Source organism: Aotus nancymaae, unplaced genomic scaffold (assembly GCF_030222135.1).
Source record: "Aotus nancymaae isolate 86718 unplaced genomic scaffold, 86718_ANA_hifiasm-v0.15.2.pri h1tg000009l, whole genome shotgun sequence".
NCBI classification, from domain to species: Eukaryota; Metazoa; Chordata; class Mammalia; order Primates; family Aotidae; genus Aotus; species Aotus nancymaae.
In genome coordinates this window covers 7,035,986-7,056,757 of record NW_026988420.1, presented here as the reverse complement: position 1 = coordinate 7,056,757, position 20,772 = coordinate 7,035,986, and the positions used below count along the sequence as shown (strand labels likewise).

Sequence of the window (20,772 nt, the reverse complement as noted above, 5' to 3'; positions counted from 1 at the left end):
AAGATAAAAAATGTCTTACCCCATTCTATGAGGCCAGCATTACCCTCATTCCAAAGACAGATAAAGACATCAAAAGAAAGAATATTAGAGACCAGGATCCCATAAAAATATAGATGCAAAGATCCTCAAAAAAGTACTGCTAAACTGGATTCAATATATTAAAAGGATTATACAGCATGATCATTTTCCATGTATTCTTGTGTCAGTTTTGGTGGTTTGTGTGTTTTTAGGAATTAGTGCATTTCATCTAGGCTATGTAATTTGTTGATGTGCTATTGTATTCATAGCACTTTCTTGAAACACTTTTTATTTCAGGAATACTGAATTTAAAAAGTAATATAAAGAAACTACTTCAACAACACACTAAAAGCCATATGAACTAATTTATGATTGATTTTTGTCAAGTTCTTTTGTTTTGATGCTACCTTGTCATGTCTACCTTGTCATTTCTTATTTTATGTATTTCTGTTTTTAAACTTCTTTTCCTGATTAAATTAACAATTCAGTCTTTTTTTCTTGGTTATAGGAAGACCTGATTTTTCAAAGAGGCAACATTCTGAACAATTTTGATACTGTTTTAAATTCCTAATTAGTATTTCCTTTTAGCTTTATTTCCTTTCTTCTCTTTTGTTTCAGTTTCTTTTTCTTTTTCCAGTTTTTTCAGTTGACTAATTCATTTATTTTCATGTTTACTGCTTTAAGTATATAAGGAAATGAATTTTCCTCTGGATATTTTTTAAAGCAAATATCACAGTGATACCTTAAAGAATGCACAAAAGAAGGACATTACAAACCAATCTCACATATAAATATCAATGCAAAGTATCAAATAAAGTATTAGCCATGAGAATGTGTGCACATTTTTGAAAAAATAATTATCTGGCATAGTTTATTCTAGGAATACAAGGATGGTTCAATAAATTAGGAAATCTACTAATATGGCAGTGCCACCTCTTATCCTTAAGAGATATATTCCGAGGCTCCCAGTGGATGCCTGAAATCTTTGATAGTACTGAACCCTATGTATACTATGTCTTTTCCTACAGACACACACCTACGATAAACTTTAATTTCTAATTAGCCACAACAAGAGATTAACAACAATTGGCCGGGCACGGTGGCTCATACCTGCAATCCCACCACTTTGGAAGGCCAAGGGAGGCAAATCACTCGAGGTCAGGAGTTTGAGACTAGCCTGGCCAACATGGTGAAACCCCATCTCTACTAAAAATACAACAATTAGTCAGGCATGGTGGCATTTGCCCGTAATCCCAGCTACTCGGGAAGCTGAAGCAGGAGAATCGTTTGAACCCAGGAGAAGGAGATTGCAGTGAACTGAGATTGCACCACTGCACTCCAGCCTGCGCAACAGAGTAAGACCCTGTTTCAAAACAAAACAAAACAAAACTCAACAATAATTATAGTGAGTTATAATTAATCTCTCTCAAATTATCTTATTGTAGTCTACTCACCTATAATTAATTACTCTCTCAAATTATCTTATTGTAGTCTAGTCACCTATTTGGGAACTGCAGCTGACAATGAGTAATTGAAACTACAAAAAACAAAACCTTGCATGAGGAAGAACTACTATATAATTCACACATTAATAAATCTAAGGCTGGGCGTGGTAGCTCATGCCTATAATCCCAGCACTTTGGGAGGCTGAGGCAGGCAGATAGATCACTTCAAGTCAGGAGTGCAAGACCAGCCGGCCAACATGGTGAAACCCCGTCTCTAGTAAAAATACAAAACTTAGCTCAGTATGGTGGTGCACACCTATAATCCCAGCTACCTGAGGCAGGAAAATCGCTTGAATCCAGGAGGCGGAAGTTTCAGCGAGCTGGGATCATGCCACTGCACTCTAGCCTGGGCAACAGAATGAGACTTGTCTCAAAAAAAAAAAAAAAAATCAAGAGAGAGAAAGTTCATAAAACCTTTTCCACAGATACCGAAAAGATACTTAAAGCAACAATCATTTCTGATAAAACAATAAATAAATTTATGAAGACTGAAATCACACAGAGTATTTTTCCAATGAGCAATGGAATAAAACTAGAAATCAAAACGTCCTTATAATAAAATTAACCTGGCTGGGCACAGCAGATGACAGCTGTAATCCCAGCACTCTGGGAGGCAGAGGCGGTCAGATCACCTGCAGTCAGGAGTTTTGAGACCAGCCTGGCTAACATGATGAAACCCCGTTTCTACTAAAAGTACAAAAATTAGCCAGACATGGCGGCACGCGCCTGTAATCCCAGCTACTTGGGAGGCTAAAGGAGAAGAATCGCTTGAACCCGAGAGGCAGAGGTTGAAGTGAGCCAGGATTGCATCACTGCACTCCAGCTTGGGCAACAAGAGCGAAACTCAGTCTCAAAAAATAAAATAAAATAAAATAACATTAACCTTAAAATTTAAATATAAACAGTATGACCACTTCAAAGCTGAGCTTTACAAGTTTGAAAAATAATATTTGCAGCCCCTCTCCAACTCCCAAAAAGAAATAAATTCAAAAGATAAATAAGTCTGATAGCATTTACCATTATATGTAAAATCTTAAATCTACTGCCAATAATCTACATATACAGATGTTCCCTGACTTAAAAATGGAGTTACATCCTGATAAACCCATTCTAAGTTGAAAATATCTAGGTTAAAACTACATTTTAAGACATTTCCAACCTACAATGGGTTTATCCAGACTTAACTCCATCATTATATCGTGGAGATGGCCTACCTCAAATTAATACTGAAATACAGATGGTCCCTGACTTACGATGGTTCAGCTTTAATGGTACAAAGCAATATGCATTCAGTATGCTCCATGATATGACAATAATAATGAAATTAAATGAAATTCTAAGACAAATCCGGTTAATAAACACTGTTAGAGTAAAACTATTGCAGCACTTTCAAGGACATTCTAAAGAATGCCCAATTTTTATTAGAACATGAATTACCTGTTTGTATTCACTGACACAACTTTGACAGCAAAATCTTTTCTGTTGGCCATCAATCACCAGAACATTATTTCCAGCACCTTTACTGGGCAAGTACTCTCCACACTGTTCACAGCAATTCATTATTAAACCATTGGCCATTCTATATCTATTAAAGCAGTGGTCACTGCACAGCTTATGAGTCATATTTTTAAAGCTGACTTCATGGCGAATCTAAAAGAAAAATAAACAAAATCTTAACAAAACAGATCAATCTGATAAGTAGCTACATAATAAAGCATTCTGAACAGAAACAAAGATGTCCCAATAAAGCTTGTTTGGTGAAAAGAAAAAACAATGCACTTTTGTTTTTAAAGAGACAGGGTTTCACTCATCACCCAGGCTAAAGTACAGTGGCACAATCAAAGCAAACTGCAGCCTCAATCTCCTGAGCTTAAGTGATCCTCGCACCTCAGCCTCCTGAGTAGCTGAGGCTACAGGCACACACAACCATGCCTAACCAATTTTTTTTCTTTTAGGTAGAGACAGGGTCCCACTATGTTTCCCAGGCTGATCTCAAACTCTTGGCCTCAAGTGATCCTCCCATCTTGGCTCCCCAAAGTGCTAGGATTATATAGGTGTGAGCTACCAAGCCTGGTCCCATCTCATAATTTTTTAAATTGTTTTTATACACACAGGAACATATGTATGGCACTGAAAAAAGAAAAAAACCATCAGTGACATCACTACAAACTTCTCTAGAGGCATCAAAAGATGATAGAAAACCAAGTTTAGGTAGTGGTGATATTAAACTTCATAGACTGAAAATTTTTAGACTAATTTTTAAAAACTATAAATAAAGTACATTTCTCTAGAAAAATGAGGGGAGAAACATTATAAATAATTCAAATGAGGTATATATACTTTGTATTTAATACAATATTAATAGCATGGAGATACCAAAAAATATTCCCTCCGATTGTTCTACTTCTCAGCAAAATTATTTGCAGTATTTCTTGTGTAGTCTACCTACTTGTTTAAATCAACATATTTAAATGACAAAAATCAACCTCAACACTATGGTTTTATCTGTAAGTGCTCCCAACCTCAGGCAAAAAAAAGGCAATTTATACAATGATTTTTCCTAAATCATCCTATGGGAGAATCAGATTACATAAAAAGATAGTTATTGTAAGATAAGAGATCCTGTGGGACAATCAGGTTACATAATAGGATTTTAAGACAGTTTTTATATATATTCATTTATATGGAACTATATACTGATAAAAGACTATCTAATAGCTCTTAAATGAAATTTAAAATATTCCTATTTGGGCCGGGCGCAGTGACTCACACCTGTAATCCCAGCACTTTGGGAGGCCACGGCAGGTGAATCATGAGGCCAGGAGATCGAGAACATCCTGGACAACATGGTAAAACCCCGTCTCTACTAAAACTACAAAAATTAGCTGGGTGTCATGGTGCGTGCCTGTAATCCCAGCTACTCGGGAGGCTGAGGAAGGAGAATTGCTTGAACTTTGGAGGCGGAGGTCACAGTGAGCCAAGATCGAGCCACTCCACTTCAGCCTGGCAACAGAGCAAGACTCCATCTAAAAAAAAAAAAAAAAAATCCTATTTATTAGAACTAAATGATAAAGTGTAAAAATACAAACCTCTGTTAGTTTACCACAGATTGTACATCTTGATTTATTTAGAGCTCCTTTAGTAGGATTCTGTTTGTCTTCATAGAGAGATAAACAAGATGTACTGCAGAATTCCTGGAAGGACTCACTTGAATCCACTTGAGCAACAATGGTTCCTTTCATTGTAGTTATATCTCTGAAAAATCAGAGATACATATTAAAATTCCATTTTAAAAGAATTTAAATATAATAGTAATAAGTGACAGTTTTTATTTCTATAGACTAAATCCTGCAAATCAAACATCATTCTTGGATCCAATAAATCATCTTTACTATTTAGACATTCATGATAATAAAATAAGAACTCTTAAAAGTAAAGACTGAGAAGCAAAAATATTTTATACTATTAAATCCTTGTCACTACCAAATTTGTTTTTAAATTCACTAAAAAGGATTTCAAATATTGGGAAAACTAAGAAAAGTTGTTATTAGTTACATGGAATTAATGTTAAGGACTAGTATACTGAGGTATAACCTGTTCAATTACCTCCCCTGGATAAGTAGAAAGCATGAGGTATCTGGGTCATAGGACTATGGCATACATTCTAGAGGAATTAATTAAACTTAAACATACCCACCCACCCCATCCCCAAATAACTTCTCCCACTATTAACATGGCTCTCCAACTGGAAATAGAAATGTTAGAAAATGATATGTTGACCTTTCAAGTTTACCTTTTATTCTGATTTTCAAGATTCTACACTGCAGTATTTAAGTGTACTACTGCAAAGCAATCTGCATTACAATTGCTTTAGTATTTGAGTTTATTAAACATGGACAGAACATTAAGCCCTCTCTAAAATTCAAGATCTAAATATAACTTAACAGAATTGAGCTGCTCCAAGATACGGTACAGAAAGGCTTCACCTTGCACGTAACATACCATATTCCTGCTATTTTAAACCAGTGAAGCCAGATCAAAAAAACAGCAAAAGAAGGCCGGGCACAGTGGCTCACGCCTATAATCCCAGCACTTTGGGAGGCCAAGGTGGGTGGATCACCTGAGGTCAGGAGTTCAAGACCAGTCTGGTCAACATGGTGAAACCTTGTCTCTACTAAATATAAAAATTAGCCAGGCATGGTGGCGGAAGCCTGTAATCCCTGCTACTCAGGAAGCTGAGGCAGGAGAATTGCTTAAACCCAGGAGGCGGAGGCTGCAGTGAGCTGAGATTTGCACCACTGTACTAAGCCTGGACTACAGAGCAAGATTCTGTCTAAAAAAAGAAAAAAAAGAAAAAACAGAAGAGAGGATCCTGTCTTTCTAAGGCTAGCTAAAAACTGGTACCTGAGTCTTGAAATACTATTTCCAATGACTTAATGTTCAAAACAAACACATATAAAATCCAAAGACTTGCCAATATTATAATCTTGATCTGAAGATAGTGTAAAATTTAATCAATGTCAATACAGAGTCACACATAAACTGCTTAGCATTTTTATTTGGCCAGAAGAACAAACTTCTCCTTAATCATGTAAGTAAGTATGTATTGTTACAAAATCAAGGCTTCCAATGGAGATTACAGACAAAATTAATTATAAGGACCTATCTAAATCAATGCCTATCCAAACAGGAAGCCTTTCATCCATGTGTCACCTGGACTTGATAAGGGAAGTTTCCAAATGTATTACAAATCTGAGTTTCACTTTTCTTAAAATTTTATAACACCAAAATTCAACTATACAGAATTATGTTGAAAGGTAAACCTTACTTTTTACACATAACACACAGTTTCTTTGGAGCAGGCTTGTGAGAGAAGGAAGAAAGGCAGGTGGTCGAACAAAAGAGGTGAGCTGATCCTTTTCGTTGATAAGCTGTCTGGCCCTTCTGTAAAGGCTTTTTGCAGTTTGCACAAGTGACTTTAACTGGTTTAGTAGGTTGCTGTTGGGCAGAAGGCTGGAAAATCTGTTTAGGAAGTGAGGCCACTGGTGATAAAGAGTCCACTCCTGGTTGTTTCTGATTACGGGGAAATGAAGCTGATTGGGAGATCCAAGAATCTTAAAAACAAAATGCACAAGAAAGAGTAATTAAACAAGTGTTTGTCCATACATATTAAAATTTGTATCAGAGAAATATTAACTTTCCATTTTGTACAAGTTTAAGATGTTAATAGAACAGCAACGCAGCAGAGAGGTATACAGCACAAGTTTTGGAGTAAGGATGTCACTAACAATGCAGTATGTTCTTAAAAATTGTTAAAATTAGATTTTAAGTGTTCTCACCACAAACAAATTGTATGTCAGATAAGGCAGAGCTCAATCTAGCCACTCCACAATGTGTATCTACTTCAAAACATGTTGCACATAATATATACAAATATATACAATGTTTGTCAATTTTTAAAAAATTAACTAAAAAAAAATAGTTCACATTCCAGCTCCATCACTTACAAGATTGGGGAGCTACTTAAACTGTGCCTTACTCTTCAGAGTGCCTGAGATGGTATCAACCTCATACTAATGGTAAACATTAAATGAGGTAAGACACATAATAAAGCATAATAACTAGCATATAGAAAGCATTTAAAATGTCACTAGTTATTAAGCAGAAAGTATTCATGTATTTATAGACTATTACTTCAGGCAAGGAACACATATATCAACATTAAAGAATAATACGCCAGGCAAGGTGGCTCACGCCTGTCATCCCAGCACTTTGGTAGGCGGAGGCGGGAGGGTAATGAGGTCAGGAGTTCGAGACCAGCCTGGCCAACATGGTGAAACCCCATCTCCACTAAAAATACAAAAAAATTAGCCAGACATGTTGGTGGGCACCTGTAATCCCAGCTACTCAGGAGGCTGAGGCAGGAGAATCACTTGAACCCAGTAGGCAGAGGTTGCAGTGAGCCAAGACAGCACCATCACACTCTAGCCTGGGCAACAGAGTGAGACTCCGTCTCAAAAATAATAATAATAATAATAAAATCCTAACTAGAACCTTTGACAAATGTAACACAAGTCTAATAAAGTTTATAATTATTTCCAAAACAGGTTTTTAAGAACAACTTTTCCATATATATGTTTAGTTTCATGGCCTTTAAATGTAACACATAATCTCATAGGAAGTAAACAGAAATGATGGAATTAAGCCAATTTATACAGGCATATCTCAGAAATATTTCTGGTTCAGTTCCAGATCACTGCAATAAAGCTAATATTGCAATAAAGCAAGACACAGGAATTTTTTTTGGTTTAACAAGAAAAAATATGTTTATACTATAATGTAGTCTATTAAGTATGCAATAGCATTATATCTTTTAAAAAGCTGTATATCTTAATTTAAAAATACTTTATGGCTAAAAAATACTAATTATCTGAGCTTTCGGCAAGTTGCAATCTTTCTGTTGGTGGAGGGCCCTGCCTCAATGTTGATAGCTGCTGATTATCACAATGGTGGCTGCCAGTTGGCTGTGGCAAATTCTTAAAATAAGACAATGATGTTTACCCCATCAATGAACTCTTCTGCTGTTTGACAGCAGTTTACCCACAGTAGAGCTTCTTTCAAAATCAGAGTCAATCTTCTCAAACTCTGCCACTGTTTTATCAACTAAGTTTATGTAATACTCTAAATCCTTCGTGGTTATTTCAACAATGTTCACACTAGCTTCACCAGGAACAGATTCATCTCAAGAAACCACTCTATTTGCTCAACCATAAAAAGCAACTCCTCAACTGTGCAAGTTTTATCACGAGATTGGAGCAATTCAAGCTCATCTTAGGCTCTACTGGTTTTTTTTTTTAATTGGAGACAGTCTCGCTCTATAGCCCAGGTTGGAGTGTGGTGGTGTAATCTTGGCCCACTGCAACCTCCACCTCCTGGAATCAAGCAATTCTTGTACCTCAGCCTCCCAAGCAGCTGGGATTTCAGGTGTGCGCCACCACACTTGGCTAATTTTTGTAATTTTAGTAAAGACAGGGTTTTACCATGTTGGCCAGGGTGGTCTTGAACTCCTGGCCTCAAGTGATCGATTTGTCTCATTCTCCCAAAGTGCTGGAATTATAGGCACGAGCCTCCATGCCTGGCCTCAGTCTCCCAAAGTGCTGAGATTATAGGCACAAACCTCCATTCCTGGCCTCATTCAGGTTCTACTTCTAATTCTAGTTCTCATGCTGTTTTCACTACATCTACAATTACCTCCTCCACTGAAGTCTCAAATTTTTCACCATCATTCATGAGGGTTGAAATCAATTTCTTCCAAACTCCTGTTAATACTGCTGTTTTGGCCAGGAGCGGTGGCTCATGCCTGTAATCCCAGCACTTTGGGAGGTCAAGGCAGGAGGATCACGACGTCAGGAGTTCAAGACCAGCCTGTCCAATATAGTGAAACCTTGCCTCTACTAAAAATACAAAAATTAGCCGGGCATGGTGGTATGTGCCTGTAGTCCCAGCTATTCGGGAGGCTGAGACAGGAGAATCGCTTGAACTCAGGAGGTGAAGGTTACAATGAACCTAGATCATGCCACTGCACTTCAGCATAGGCAACAGAGTGAGACTTCATCTCAAAAATAATAATAATAATGCTGTTTTGACCACTTCCCATGAATTACAAACATTTGCAAGGGCACTGAGAATGGTGAATCCTTTCCAGAAGGTTTTTAATTGACCTTGCCTAGATCCATCAGAGGAGTCACTATCTATGGCAGCTACAGCCTTACAAAATGTATTTCTTAAATAATAAGACTTAAAAGTCGAAATTACTACTTGATCCACAGGCTGCAGAATGAACATTGTGGTGGAAGCAGGTATGAAAACAACATTCATCTCTTTGTACATCTCCATGAGAACTCTTAGATGATCAGGTATATTGGGCAGTAGTATTTTAAACAGAATCATTTCTGCTGAGCAGAAGGTCTCAACACTGAGTTCAAACTATTCAGTAAACCACAGTGTAAACCTAAGTGCTGTCATCCGGGCTTCGTTGTTCCACTGATAAAGAACAGGCAGAATACATTTATCATAATTCTTGAGGACCCTAGGATTTTCAGAATGGTAAATGAGCACTGGCTTCAACTTATAGTCACTAACTACATTAACCCCTAACAAGAGAGCCAGCCAGCTGTTTTGTCTACACTGAAAATCCATTGTTTCAAGTAGCCACCTACATCAATTATCTTAGATCTTCTGGAGAACTTGCTGCAGCTTCTCTGTCTGCACTTGTAATTTCACCTTGCACATTTATGATATGGAGATGGTTTATTTCCTTAAACCTCATCAACCAACCTTTAGTAGCTTTAAAATTTTGTTTCCTTATCTCTCTGAGTTCTCATAAAACCAAAAACACAGTTAGGGCCTAACTCTGGATAAGGCTTTGGCTTAAAGGAATGTTGTGGCTGGTGTGATGCTCTAGCTGGACCACTTAAACTTTCTCCACATCAGCAATAAGGCTGTTTTGTGGCCGGGCACAATGGCTCACACTTATAATCCCAGCACTTTGGGAGTCTGAGGCAGGTGGATCCCTTAAGCAGTTTGAGATCAGCCTGGGTAGCATAGTGAAACCCTGTCTCTACAAAAAATATTTTTGAAAAATTAGCCAGGCATGGTGGCACCTTCTTACGGTCCTAGCTACTTGGGAGGCTGAGGTGGGAGGATCTCTTGAGCCTGTAAGGCAGAGGCTACAGTGAGCCAAGTTCAAGCCACTGAACTCCAGCCTAAGTGAGAGAGTAAGATCCTGTCCCAAAAAAAAAAAAAAAGGCTATTTCACTTTATCATTCCTGTGTTCACTGGAGTAGCACTTTTAATTTCCTTCAAGAACTTTTCCTTTGCATTCACAATTTGACTGTCTGGTGCAAAAGGGCTAGCTCTCAGTCTTTCTAGGCTTTTCAACATGCATTCCTCACTAAGCCTAATCAGTTCTAGCTTTTGATTTAAAGCAAGAGATGTGAGGTTCTTCCCTTAACTTAAACACTTAGCAACCATTAAAAGGTTATTAATTGACCTAATTTAAATACTGCTGTGTCTCAAGGAATAAGGAGGTCCAAGGAGAGGGAGAGTTAGAACATGCACAACATTTATCGATTAAGTTCACTCTCATATGGGCACCGTTTGTGGCATCCAAAACAATTACAATAGTAACATCAAAGATCATTGATCAAAGGTCACCACAAGATACAACAATAAAAAGGTCTGAAATATTGAGAATTACCAAAATGTGACACAGAGACACAAAGTGACCACGTGCTGTTGGAAGGGTGGCACCAAAAGACTTAGAATTTGTGTCAAATGCCAAGTATCTGAAGTACAATAAAACAAATCACTATAAAATGAGGTACACCCAATCCAACGTCAAATTACTCTACCACTGCAAAGGTTCAGCAAAGTACAGTACTGAGGTGTGATAACTATTAATGGTAGAGGACATCTTTTCTCTTCCAGGCTAAGCTTCTTTAGTACTTAGTAGGAAGTCTCCAGTTTGCTGCACTAATTCCTGTTCTGCAGGCCTCTCATGGTACCACCAATACCATAGTCTATCTTCATTTTGCAACTTTTCAGGTTACCACTTCTAATTTCCATTACTTTGGTCTCTCATAAATTTCTTTTTCCTTTCTAGTTTCTCCTGAATTTACAACTTCCATATATAAAAGCTGCCCTTCCACAGGAAAAAAATTATCTTCCTTGCATAGAAAGTACACAATATAACCAGAGCTGGGAACACTTCTTTACTACTAAAACTTCAAAAAGGATTTTTTGGTTCTGACCTATTCCTAATGGTTTAGAGGGGCTATTCAGATTTTACCTGACTCTGTAATATCCCTTAGTTTAAAATACCCCTATTCAGATTTCACCTGTCTCTATAACACTCTTTAGTTAAAAAAAAACAAAAAAACACCAAACTTTAACTAAAGAGTACTTTCTGGAATTCTATTATCTAGCTGTCATCGCAGTAACGACCAGTTTTAACAAATGGGTAAAAATCTAATCAATGAGAAAGAAAATCACTAGAAGAACTGGTAATTCCATCTTATGAAGGGAAAAAGGTCTCCAATCAAAAAATTATTCTTGAACATATCTGAGGGAAAAAAAAAAACAGCTCTTTCCCACACAAACACTGATGTCTCAGAATTTTCTATTTTGTAGGACTGTCACTTGAATATATAGTTAAAAGAGCGTATTAAAACTTAAGGGCATCTATTGCCTTGACATTGAAAAAAATGGTGCTTCTCTATTTTCAATTTACATTTGCCCTAGTTTTACATTTTTGTTTCCTCCAACATTAAAAAAAAAATTTTAGAAATAGAAAAGACCGAATCATTTTGTCTAAACCTTGAATTTCATACAAGGGACTTCATGAAAGGATAGCTGGTATATAAATAGCCAAGATTTTATAACTCTGCATCCATTATTCTCTATTACAAATAAAATAAGCATATAAATGCAAGAGCCAATTCATGTCTCTTTATGTACAGTTTTTCTGATGACTAGTTTAGAGTTTGTGTAAATAGGAACACAATTCTTAGGACGACAAGATCTCTTTGATCCAGCTATATTCCTAAAGAAGTAAGTATTCCAAGATACATATACAAGAATATTCTTAAAAACAACTACTTAAGTAGGAAAAACTGGAACTGAGCTAAATACAAAATAGACAAATTTCACATGCATATGGTGACATGAACAAAATTTCAAGATCTACTGCTAGGTATTTTTAAAAAGTGGCAGGAATGGTTGCAAAACTGCACCTATGCTATGATCTCAGGTTAGAATTATATGTACCATTAATTAATTGATTGATTCTCAGTGGTAAGACTTAATGTTATCTTCTTCATAGTTTTACATACAAGAAAGAAAAGACAGCTATTTTAAAACAATTTGAGCACTATCTAAGTGGCAAGGTTACAATTAAAGACTAATATACAGCTCATAACAGTATAAATTGCTAAGAGCTTTCTAAAAAGCATTATGACAATATATTATTTCTGTACATTAAAAATGCCCATACAAACTCACACATACATTCACATACATACATACACACACTCCTACCTACAAGGGGTTTTAGAAGTAATAAGAATTTTTGTTGTTGTTGTTGAAATCGAGTTTCACTCTTGTTGCCCAGGCTGGTGTACAATGGCGCGATCTCAGCTCACTACAACCTTTGCCTCCTGGGTTCAAGCGATTCTCCTGCCTCAGCCTCCCTAACAGTTGGGATTACAGGTGCCCGCCACGATGCCCAGCTAATTTTTTGTATTTTTAGTATAGACGGGGTTTCACTATGTTGGCCAGGCTGGTCTCGAACTCCTGTTCTCAGGAGATCTACCCGCCTCAGCCTCCCAAAGTGCTAGGATTACAACCGTGAGCAACCACTCTAGGGCTGTAACAAGAAATTTCAAAACTGAGTAATAAGGGACATATTTAACACCACTATATACCAGGTATGTATTTTTAAACGAAAAATCGTTAAGGTCATGCAAATCATATCCTTTAGCCCATTAACTTCACTTGTAGGAGCATACTCTAAGGAAATAATCAGGAATGTGAACAAATATTTCATCAAAGACCTACAACAGCAAAATATGGAAAACAATGTAAAAGCCAAATACAGGAATGATACAATACCCATTGTGGAGCCATTAAAACTTATATAAATAATATTAATAGTATAAGAAAATGCAGTGCAATATTAAGGGAGGAAAAAACAGAAAACAAAACTACACAGATCTGCATTTCCACTAAGTTAACAAAATACCAAAAAAAAAAAAAAAAAAGACTAAAAGCCACTCAAAGCATTGACAGTGGTCATCTTTACTTAGAAGGACTATGATTGGGTCTCACTGTGTTGCACAGGCTGGAGTGTGCTGGCTATTAACAAGCACCAGCACACAGCACAACAGTCTCCAACTCCTGGCCTCAAGGAATCCTCCCACTTCAACAGCTCCACACCCTACAACCCACACCATCAGGCTCCACTCTCTTTATTTTCTTTTCTTCTTTTTTTTAAGACATGGTCTCACTCTGCTGCCCAGGCTATAGAGTAGTGGTGCGATTACAGCTCACTGTAGCCTTGATCTCCCAGACTTAAACTACCTTCCAGCTTCGGCCTGGCTAGTTTTTTTTTTGTTGTTGTTGTTGTTTTTGCGAAGGAGTCTCACTCTGTTGCCCAAGCTGGAGTGCAGTAGTGCAATCTCTGCCCACTGCAACCTCCACCTCCCAAATTCAAACAATTCTCGTGCCTCAACCTCCCAAGCAGCTGGCATGTATCACCATGCCTAATTTTTGTATTTTTAATCGAGATGGGGTTTGGCCATGTTGGCCAGGCTGGTCTCAAACTCCTGACCTCAGGTGATCCATCCACCTTGGCATCCCAAAGTGCTGGGATTACAGGCTTCAGCTACTGCAACCTGCTCTAGCTAGTTTTTTTGATCTTTAGTAGAGACAAGGTCTTGCTCTGTTGTCCAGAGGCTGGTCTCAAACTCCTGAGCTCAAGCGATCCTCCTGCCTTGGTCTTCCAAAGTGCTGGGATTACAGGCACGAGCCACCATGCTTGGTACCACCTCTTGTTTTTAATTATACATTTTCCAAACAGTCTTCAATAATCAGACATTACAAATAAGAAAAATAACTGGCAATTCATAGAGCCTTCTACACTGCCTAGATTTTAATTACTTCACATTATTTTCCACAATCCCTAGGATAATGTATTTAAAATGATGACAGAGTGGGACAGACACAGAAAGAGGTTTATGTGAGAGAGAGGCAGATACACACACATACACACACGTGCGCGCACACACACACACACACACACGAATTGGAAGAGACGTGAAAGAGAGAGACAGACATCCACAGATGTATCATGAAAAAGTTACAGAGCTCTGTTTTTGAGACAAGGTCTCACTCTGTCACCCAGGCTGGAGTACAGCTTCACGATCTTGGCTCACTGCAACCTCAGCCTCCCAAGTAGCTGAGACCACAGGTGCACACCACCATGCCTAGCTAACTTTTGGTATTTTCGGTATTTTGTATTTCTTCACCATGTTGTCCAGGCTAGCACAGAGTTCTTAGAACTTCCACATTTTAATGTTTTCACAGAACAAAGCTCCTCATAGCAAACAATTTCAAACAGTCAAGAAATCTATCAACCTTTAAAAAAAAAAAAAGTTGGAGGGGGGATGCTGGGTAGAGTGGTTCACGCCTATAATCCCAGAACTTTAAGAGGCCAAGGCAGGCAGACACTTGAGGTCAAGAGTTTGAAACCAGCCTGGCCAACATGGTGAAACACCATCTCTACTAAAAATACAAAAATTAGCTGGGCGTGGTGGCGCACACTTATAATTCCCGCTATTAGGGAGGCAGAGGTTGCAGTCAGCTGAGACTGCACCACTGCACTCCAGGCTGGGCAATAGAGCAAGACTCTGTCTCTAAAAAAATAAATAAATACAAACACAAACATAAAAAGGTATTGATTGATATTTATGCCTCTGAAAAATAAAAATTTTTTTTAAATTTTAGAGTAGTAAAATGCTAACTGAAAGCTAAAATCAGATACATGGTCAAAAATATACATGGAATCATCGAGTTGTATATATCAAATATATACAGCCTTTTTCAAGTCAATCATACTTTAAAGTGATTTTAGAAAAGAAAAAAAAGGACTATATGTTTGGTTTTCTTCAAACATGAGAAAAATAAAATCTTAGCCAACTCTTAATAAAAAATAAAATGGCTGGGCATGGTGGCTCACACCTAGAATCCCAACACTTTAGAAGGCCAAGGCAGGAGGACTGTTTGAACCCAGGAGTTTAAGATCAGCCTGGGCAACATAGTGAGACTCTGTCTCTACAAATAATTTTTTTTTTTTTTTTTAGATGGAGTTTCGCTCTTGTTACCCAGGCTGGAGTGCAATGGCGTGATCTCGGCTCACTGCAACCTCCGCCTCCTGGGTTCAGGCAATTCTCCTGCCTCAGCCTCCTGAGTAGCTGGGATTACAGGCACGCGCCACCGTGCCCAGCTAATTTTTATATTTTTAGTAGAGACGGGGTTTCACCGTGTTGACCAGGATGGTCTTGATCTCTTGACCTTGTGATCCACCCGCCTCGGCCTCCCAAAGTGCTGGGATTACAGGCTTGAGCCACCGCGCCCGGCCCTATAATTTTTTTTTTTAATTAGCCAGGCATGGTGGCTCACGCCTGTGGTCCCAGCTACTCTGGAGGTTGTGGTGGGAGAATCACCTGAGCTCAAGAGGTCAAGGTTGCAGTGAGCTGAGATTGTGCCACTGTACTCTACTCTAGGTGACAGAGAGACCCTGTCTCAAAAAATTAATTTATTTATTTAATATAATAAACACAAGAAAGGAGAAATAAATCTAAATGTAGATGGGTGCAGTGGCTCATGCCTGTAATCCCACACTTTTGGAAAGCTGTGAGGCAGGTGGATTACCTGAGGTCAGGAGTTTGAGACCAGTCTGGCCTGGTCAACATGGTGAAACTCCATCTCTACTAAAAATATAAAAACTAGCCATGCGTGGTGGTGGATGCCTGTAATCCCAGCTACTTGGAAGACTGAGGCAGGAGAATCGCTTGAATGCAGGAGGTGGAGGCTACAGTGAGCCGAGATTGCGCCACTGCACTCCAGCCTGGGTGACAGAGCAAGGCTCCGTCTCTGTTTTAAAACAAAATCTTTTGTTTTAAAACAAAAATCTAAATGCAACAGCAAGGATCTGTCTCTGTTTTAAAACAAAATCTTTTGCTTTAAAACAAAAATCTAAATGCAACTTCTGTACAATATTACACTGCTCTTTAAGTGTGCTATTATATTAATATTTTTGTTCTCTGTATATTAAAACACTAGTAAAAATCTACTAGTAAAAAGTAATACATGACAAGATACTAAACTATCACACTTTGTTTCTTTTGCTTTTGAAATTTAGAGATGAGGGGGTGGGTCTCGCTATGTTGCCTAGGCTGGTCTCAAACTCCTGGGCTCCACCCACCTTGGCCTCCCAAAGTGTCGGGATTACAGGGGTCAGCCACTGTGCCCAGCCAAATTATCAGACTTTGGTGATGAATGTAAAGAATATTTTTTTCTTAAACCCTTTAGATATAAAATTATTTTATAATTAACTTTCTAGTGCTCCACAGAAAAATACTATACATGGTTTTACAATTCTTATTAAAATTCCAAACTTAAGATAAAAGTCAATATAATTAACATATTTCACATGATTAAACTAAACAAGGTAGTACCAGCAACCACAATGAAAGAAACAGAGGCCAAAAGCTTAATTCATTTACATGAGGTAGCATATTTCTTACTGCTTACCAGGATTATGATGAGTTGCAGATTCTCCATTCTGAAATACATCTCCTGCGACATTCATTCTACCAGGATTAAAAGGTCCTACTCCAGTCTTGGTCTGTGAAGTTAAAGATGGGGTGTATGTTTGTATATTAACACCAAAATTACTTGACTGCAGTCCGTTAGAGACATCTCCCAAGTTGGTATTCTGCAGTGATGTTACATGTGTAATCATTAAGTTCATATCTCTCCCGTCAGTATTTTCTAATTGGCCATCATTCACAGAGCTTACACCTGTTTCTAAAGTTGTAACATTAGCAATCTGAATTTCAGAGTCTGGTTCTGTGGTGATACCACTATTACCCATTCCTGCATTTACCTTACTTCTTGAAAAACTGGAAGTGGAGAAATCCACATCATTGGTTCTGTTTTTAGTCTCAGAAGGTCTTCGTTCAATAAAATTGGAGGAATTCTTCTCTTGCCCTTGATTTGTTTCCATGTCCTCTTCATCATCAATGACAATTGTCTCACTTACACTTCCCTTCTGAGATGCCAACTCTTTTGAGGAAGGAGTAATTTTAGAATCATTTCCTGGTAGTTCTTCATTTTTTGATGTAAAAGTTATGGTTCTTTGATCAGGTACCACTGGTACAGAAGGTGGGGGAGGTTGTACAGGTTCGATAAAAACAACATCATCATCATCTTCCACTGATGAGTTCTGAAACTTATTAGATCTAGACACTAAAGGATTAGATGGACCACTAAACGAGTTTCCTACATTCGTGAGACTAGTTGCCATGGCCGTACTCCCTAATAAAACAGGAGTCTGATCAGTCAATTCTAATCCTCCCACTGAGCTTGTGTCCATGCCAAAGAACCTGTTAGGAAGATAGAAAAAAGAATTAAATTGTCAGTATGACTTTTTATGTTACTCTAACTGAAACCACTGATTTAAAGGGTACTTTTATTTTATTTTTATTCTAAATGAAGTGATTCTTGTCTAACATTCAGGAAAATATGTGATATCCACTCTGTGATTTCATTCATTAATCATTTCATACAGCTTACATGTTAACTTCTGCAGAATAACAATGAAGGCAATTATCCAATTTTTAGTAACCATATGCAATATATTCCTCCCACCACCACCATCACCTCCTTTCCAGGGTATATTATTTACTCCATAAACGTGAAAAATATGGATAAATCCTCCCATACATCTGAACAGGAAAAAAAAAATTCAAAATATGACAAAAAATAATCACTTTAATATACACGTATCCCATTTACTCACTGTATCATATCAAGTCACATTCTGTAATCCTTAATTTCCCTTACCTCATCTTTTTTTGTGGGGTAGGAGGAACAAGGTCTCGGTCTGTTACCCAGGCTGGAGTGCAGTGGTGTGATCATGGCTCACTACAGTCTCAACCTCCCAGGTTAAGGTGATCCTCCCACCTCCAAGTAGCTGGGACTACAGGCCATCATCACCACACCTGGCTAATTTTTTTTTTTTTTTTTTTGGGTAGAGACAACGTCTCACTATGTTGTCTAGTCTGGTCTCAAAACTCCTGGGCTCAAGAGATCCTCTGACCTCAGCCTCCCAAAGTGCTGGGATTACAGGCATGGGCCATTGTGCCTGGCCACCTCATCTTTTTTTGACCCATTTTTCTCATATTCTGTGGTTCCCATTAATTGTACAATTAAATCTTTCTGAAAATTTTAATCTTTCTTGACCCTATCCAGAAAGTGTAAATTCTTTTTTTTGCCAGGCACCATCTGTGTGCTTTATATGCCAGTAGCAGGCTGAATAAGCTGAATAATGGCCGGCAAAGATATCAGGTCCCCATTCCTGGAACCTATAAATGTTACCCTACATGAAAGAAGGGACTTTGCAGATACGATTAACCTTAAGGATTTTTTTTTAACCTTAAGGATTTTAAAGGGAGATTATATAGGATTACCTGGGTGGGTAACAAATGCACTCACAAGTACCCTTAGACATGCAGAGGGAGATTGCAGGCAAAAGACAAGGCAATGTTGACCATTGGGAGGCTGAGGCAGGCAGATCACTTACGCCCAGGAGTTTGAGACCAGAATGGGCAACATGACGAAACTCCATTTCTATAAAAAAATATAAAAATTAGCCAGGCATGGTGGCAGGTGCCTGTAGTCCCAGTTACTTAGGAAGCTGAGGAGGAGAATCATTTGAGCCTGGGAGTTTGAGGCTGAAGCGAGCCATGACTGCACCACTGCATTCTAGCCTGGGCTACATAGTGAATCCCTATCTCAAAAAAAAAAAAAAAAGAAAAAGAAAAAGAAAAAGAAAAGAAAAGAAAAAAAGAAATTCTGGCCTACAGATGCTACCTCTCTTGCCCAAGTCACACAGCTAGGTTGAACACCCAAGTCTCTAAAACTCAAGAGTTCAAAACTCATCATTCTGCTATATTTAACTAATATTTTCTAAGCACCTACTATATGCCAGGCTGCACTGAAGCCAAAGAAAACAGCAGACTTAAGAAGATAACCTCAGGCCAGTAATGGCTCATATCCGTAATGCTAGCATTTTAGGAGGCTGAGGTGGGAGGACTGCTTGAGCCCAGTAGGAGTTTGAGACCAGCCTGAGCAACATAACGAGACCTCAAACCTACTAAATATTAAAATTTAAAAATCAGCCAGGCATAGTGGCATACATCTGTAGTCCTGGCTACTTAAGAGGTTGAGGCAGGAAAATCACTTGAGACCAGGAGTTTGAGGTTGCAGTGAGCTATGATTGCGCCACTGTATTCCAGCTTGGGCAACAGAGCAAACCCTGTCTCAAAAGAAAACATACGGAGAGAGAGAGAAAGAAAATTTCTAGAACAAAGTTCTTGAGCAAATGGAGATGAGACAGATCATGGGCACGGGTGGTAATATCACTCATTTTGAACAAGAATCACTGGGGACAAAGTGCAAGGGGAACTAACAAGAAGGGGTAAAACTGAAGGGTTAGATTATAGATTAATTGGCAGATAGGATGAGTAGGAAGTTCAAGTGGCTTATATACAGTGGTTTGGCCTAATTTTCATAGAGTGTATTATTTGAAAAAATGAGGAGATACTGGCTATGTAGTTCTTAAAGACTGGTTTAAAAACACTTACTTAAAAGAGCCTCTGAAAGAATAAAAAACAAACTAATATGTATTGCTTTGATTTACAGATGACAATGGTAGAGGCATTTTTCACTATACATCTTGTAGCATTTTCTTAATTTTGAACCACATGATTTATCACTTATTTTTTTAAACTAAATTAAAAAAATTTTTAAACAGAATAATGGAGAGTGAAGAGATAACTAGTTTCATGATCAGAGAACATCTCTTTAAGCAAGTAACATTTACACTGAAATATGAAAAGAAAAGAAAGATTCAGCTGTGAGAAAACTGGGGAAAGGATATTCCAGGCAAAGAAAACAGCTTCTGCAAAGCCTAGGGAGAATGAAGTTGGTGAATCCAAGCAGCAGAATAAAGCCAATGTGGCAGATCAGAGTAGGAAGCAAAGAGAATAAAATGAGATAAACAGGCACAGAATAACACATCAAGGCCAACAAGCTAATTCATTAATTACACTTAACAGATTTACAGAGCACCTAGTATACACAAGATACTTTCTAGGCACATGGGAAAAATCAGTAATCAAAACAGGTAAACAGCCCTGCCCTTAGAAAGCATTAATTCTAAAAGTGAAAGTTTGGATTTTACTGGAACAGGAAACATTGCCATGTTTTCAGCAAAGAGGTGACATAATCTAAGGTTTTAAACATATCGCTGTGGCTGCTATGTGAGAATAAGAAGGAAAAACTGGAAACAAAGAAATAAACTAGATGGCCACTGAAATGGTCCAAATGACAGATAATAGTAGCT

General features: G+C 38.0%; 1 protein-coding gene across 5 annotated transcripts in view; it reads right to left on the bottom strand.

Moving 5' to 3' along the window:
- Positions 1–20,772, bottom strand: part of ZMYM2 (zinc finger MYM-type containing 2) — a 125,899-nt gene that overhangs the window by 75,532 nt on the left and 29,595 nt on the right. For 3 of the 5 annotated variants that reach the window (XM_012442020.3, XM_012442015.2, XM_012442005.3), the window contains 4 exons: positions 16,896–17,749; positions 6,352–6,637; positions 4,613–4,778; positions 2,961–3,173 (listed from right to left, as the gene is read on the bottom strand). In XM_012442020.3, coding sequence (XP_012297443.1) covers positions 2,961–3,173; positions 4,613–4,778; positions 6,352–6,637; positions 16,896–17,739 — 1,509 coding nt within the window. In that variant the 5' untranslated portion in view covers positions 17,740–17,749. The remainder of the gene's footprint in view (positions 1–2,960; positions 3,174–4,612; positions 4,779–6,351; positions 6,638–16,895; positions 17,750–20,772) is intronic. The other 2 variants (XM_012442048.2, XM_064373523.1) reach the window with 1 other exon arrangement.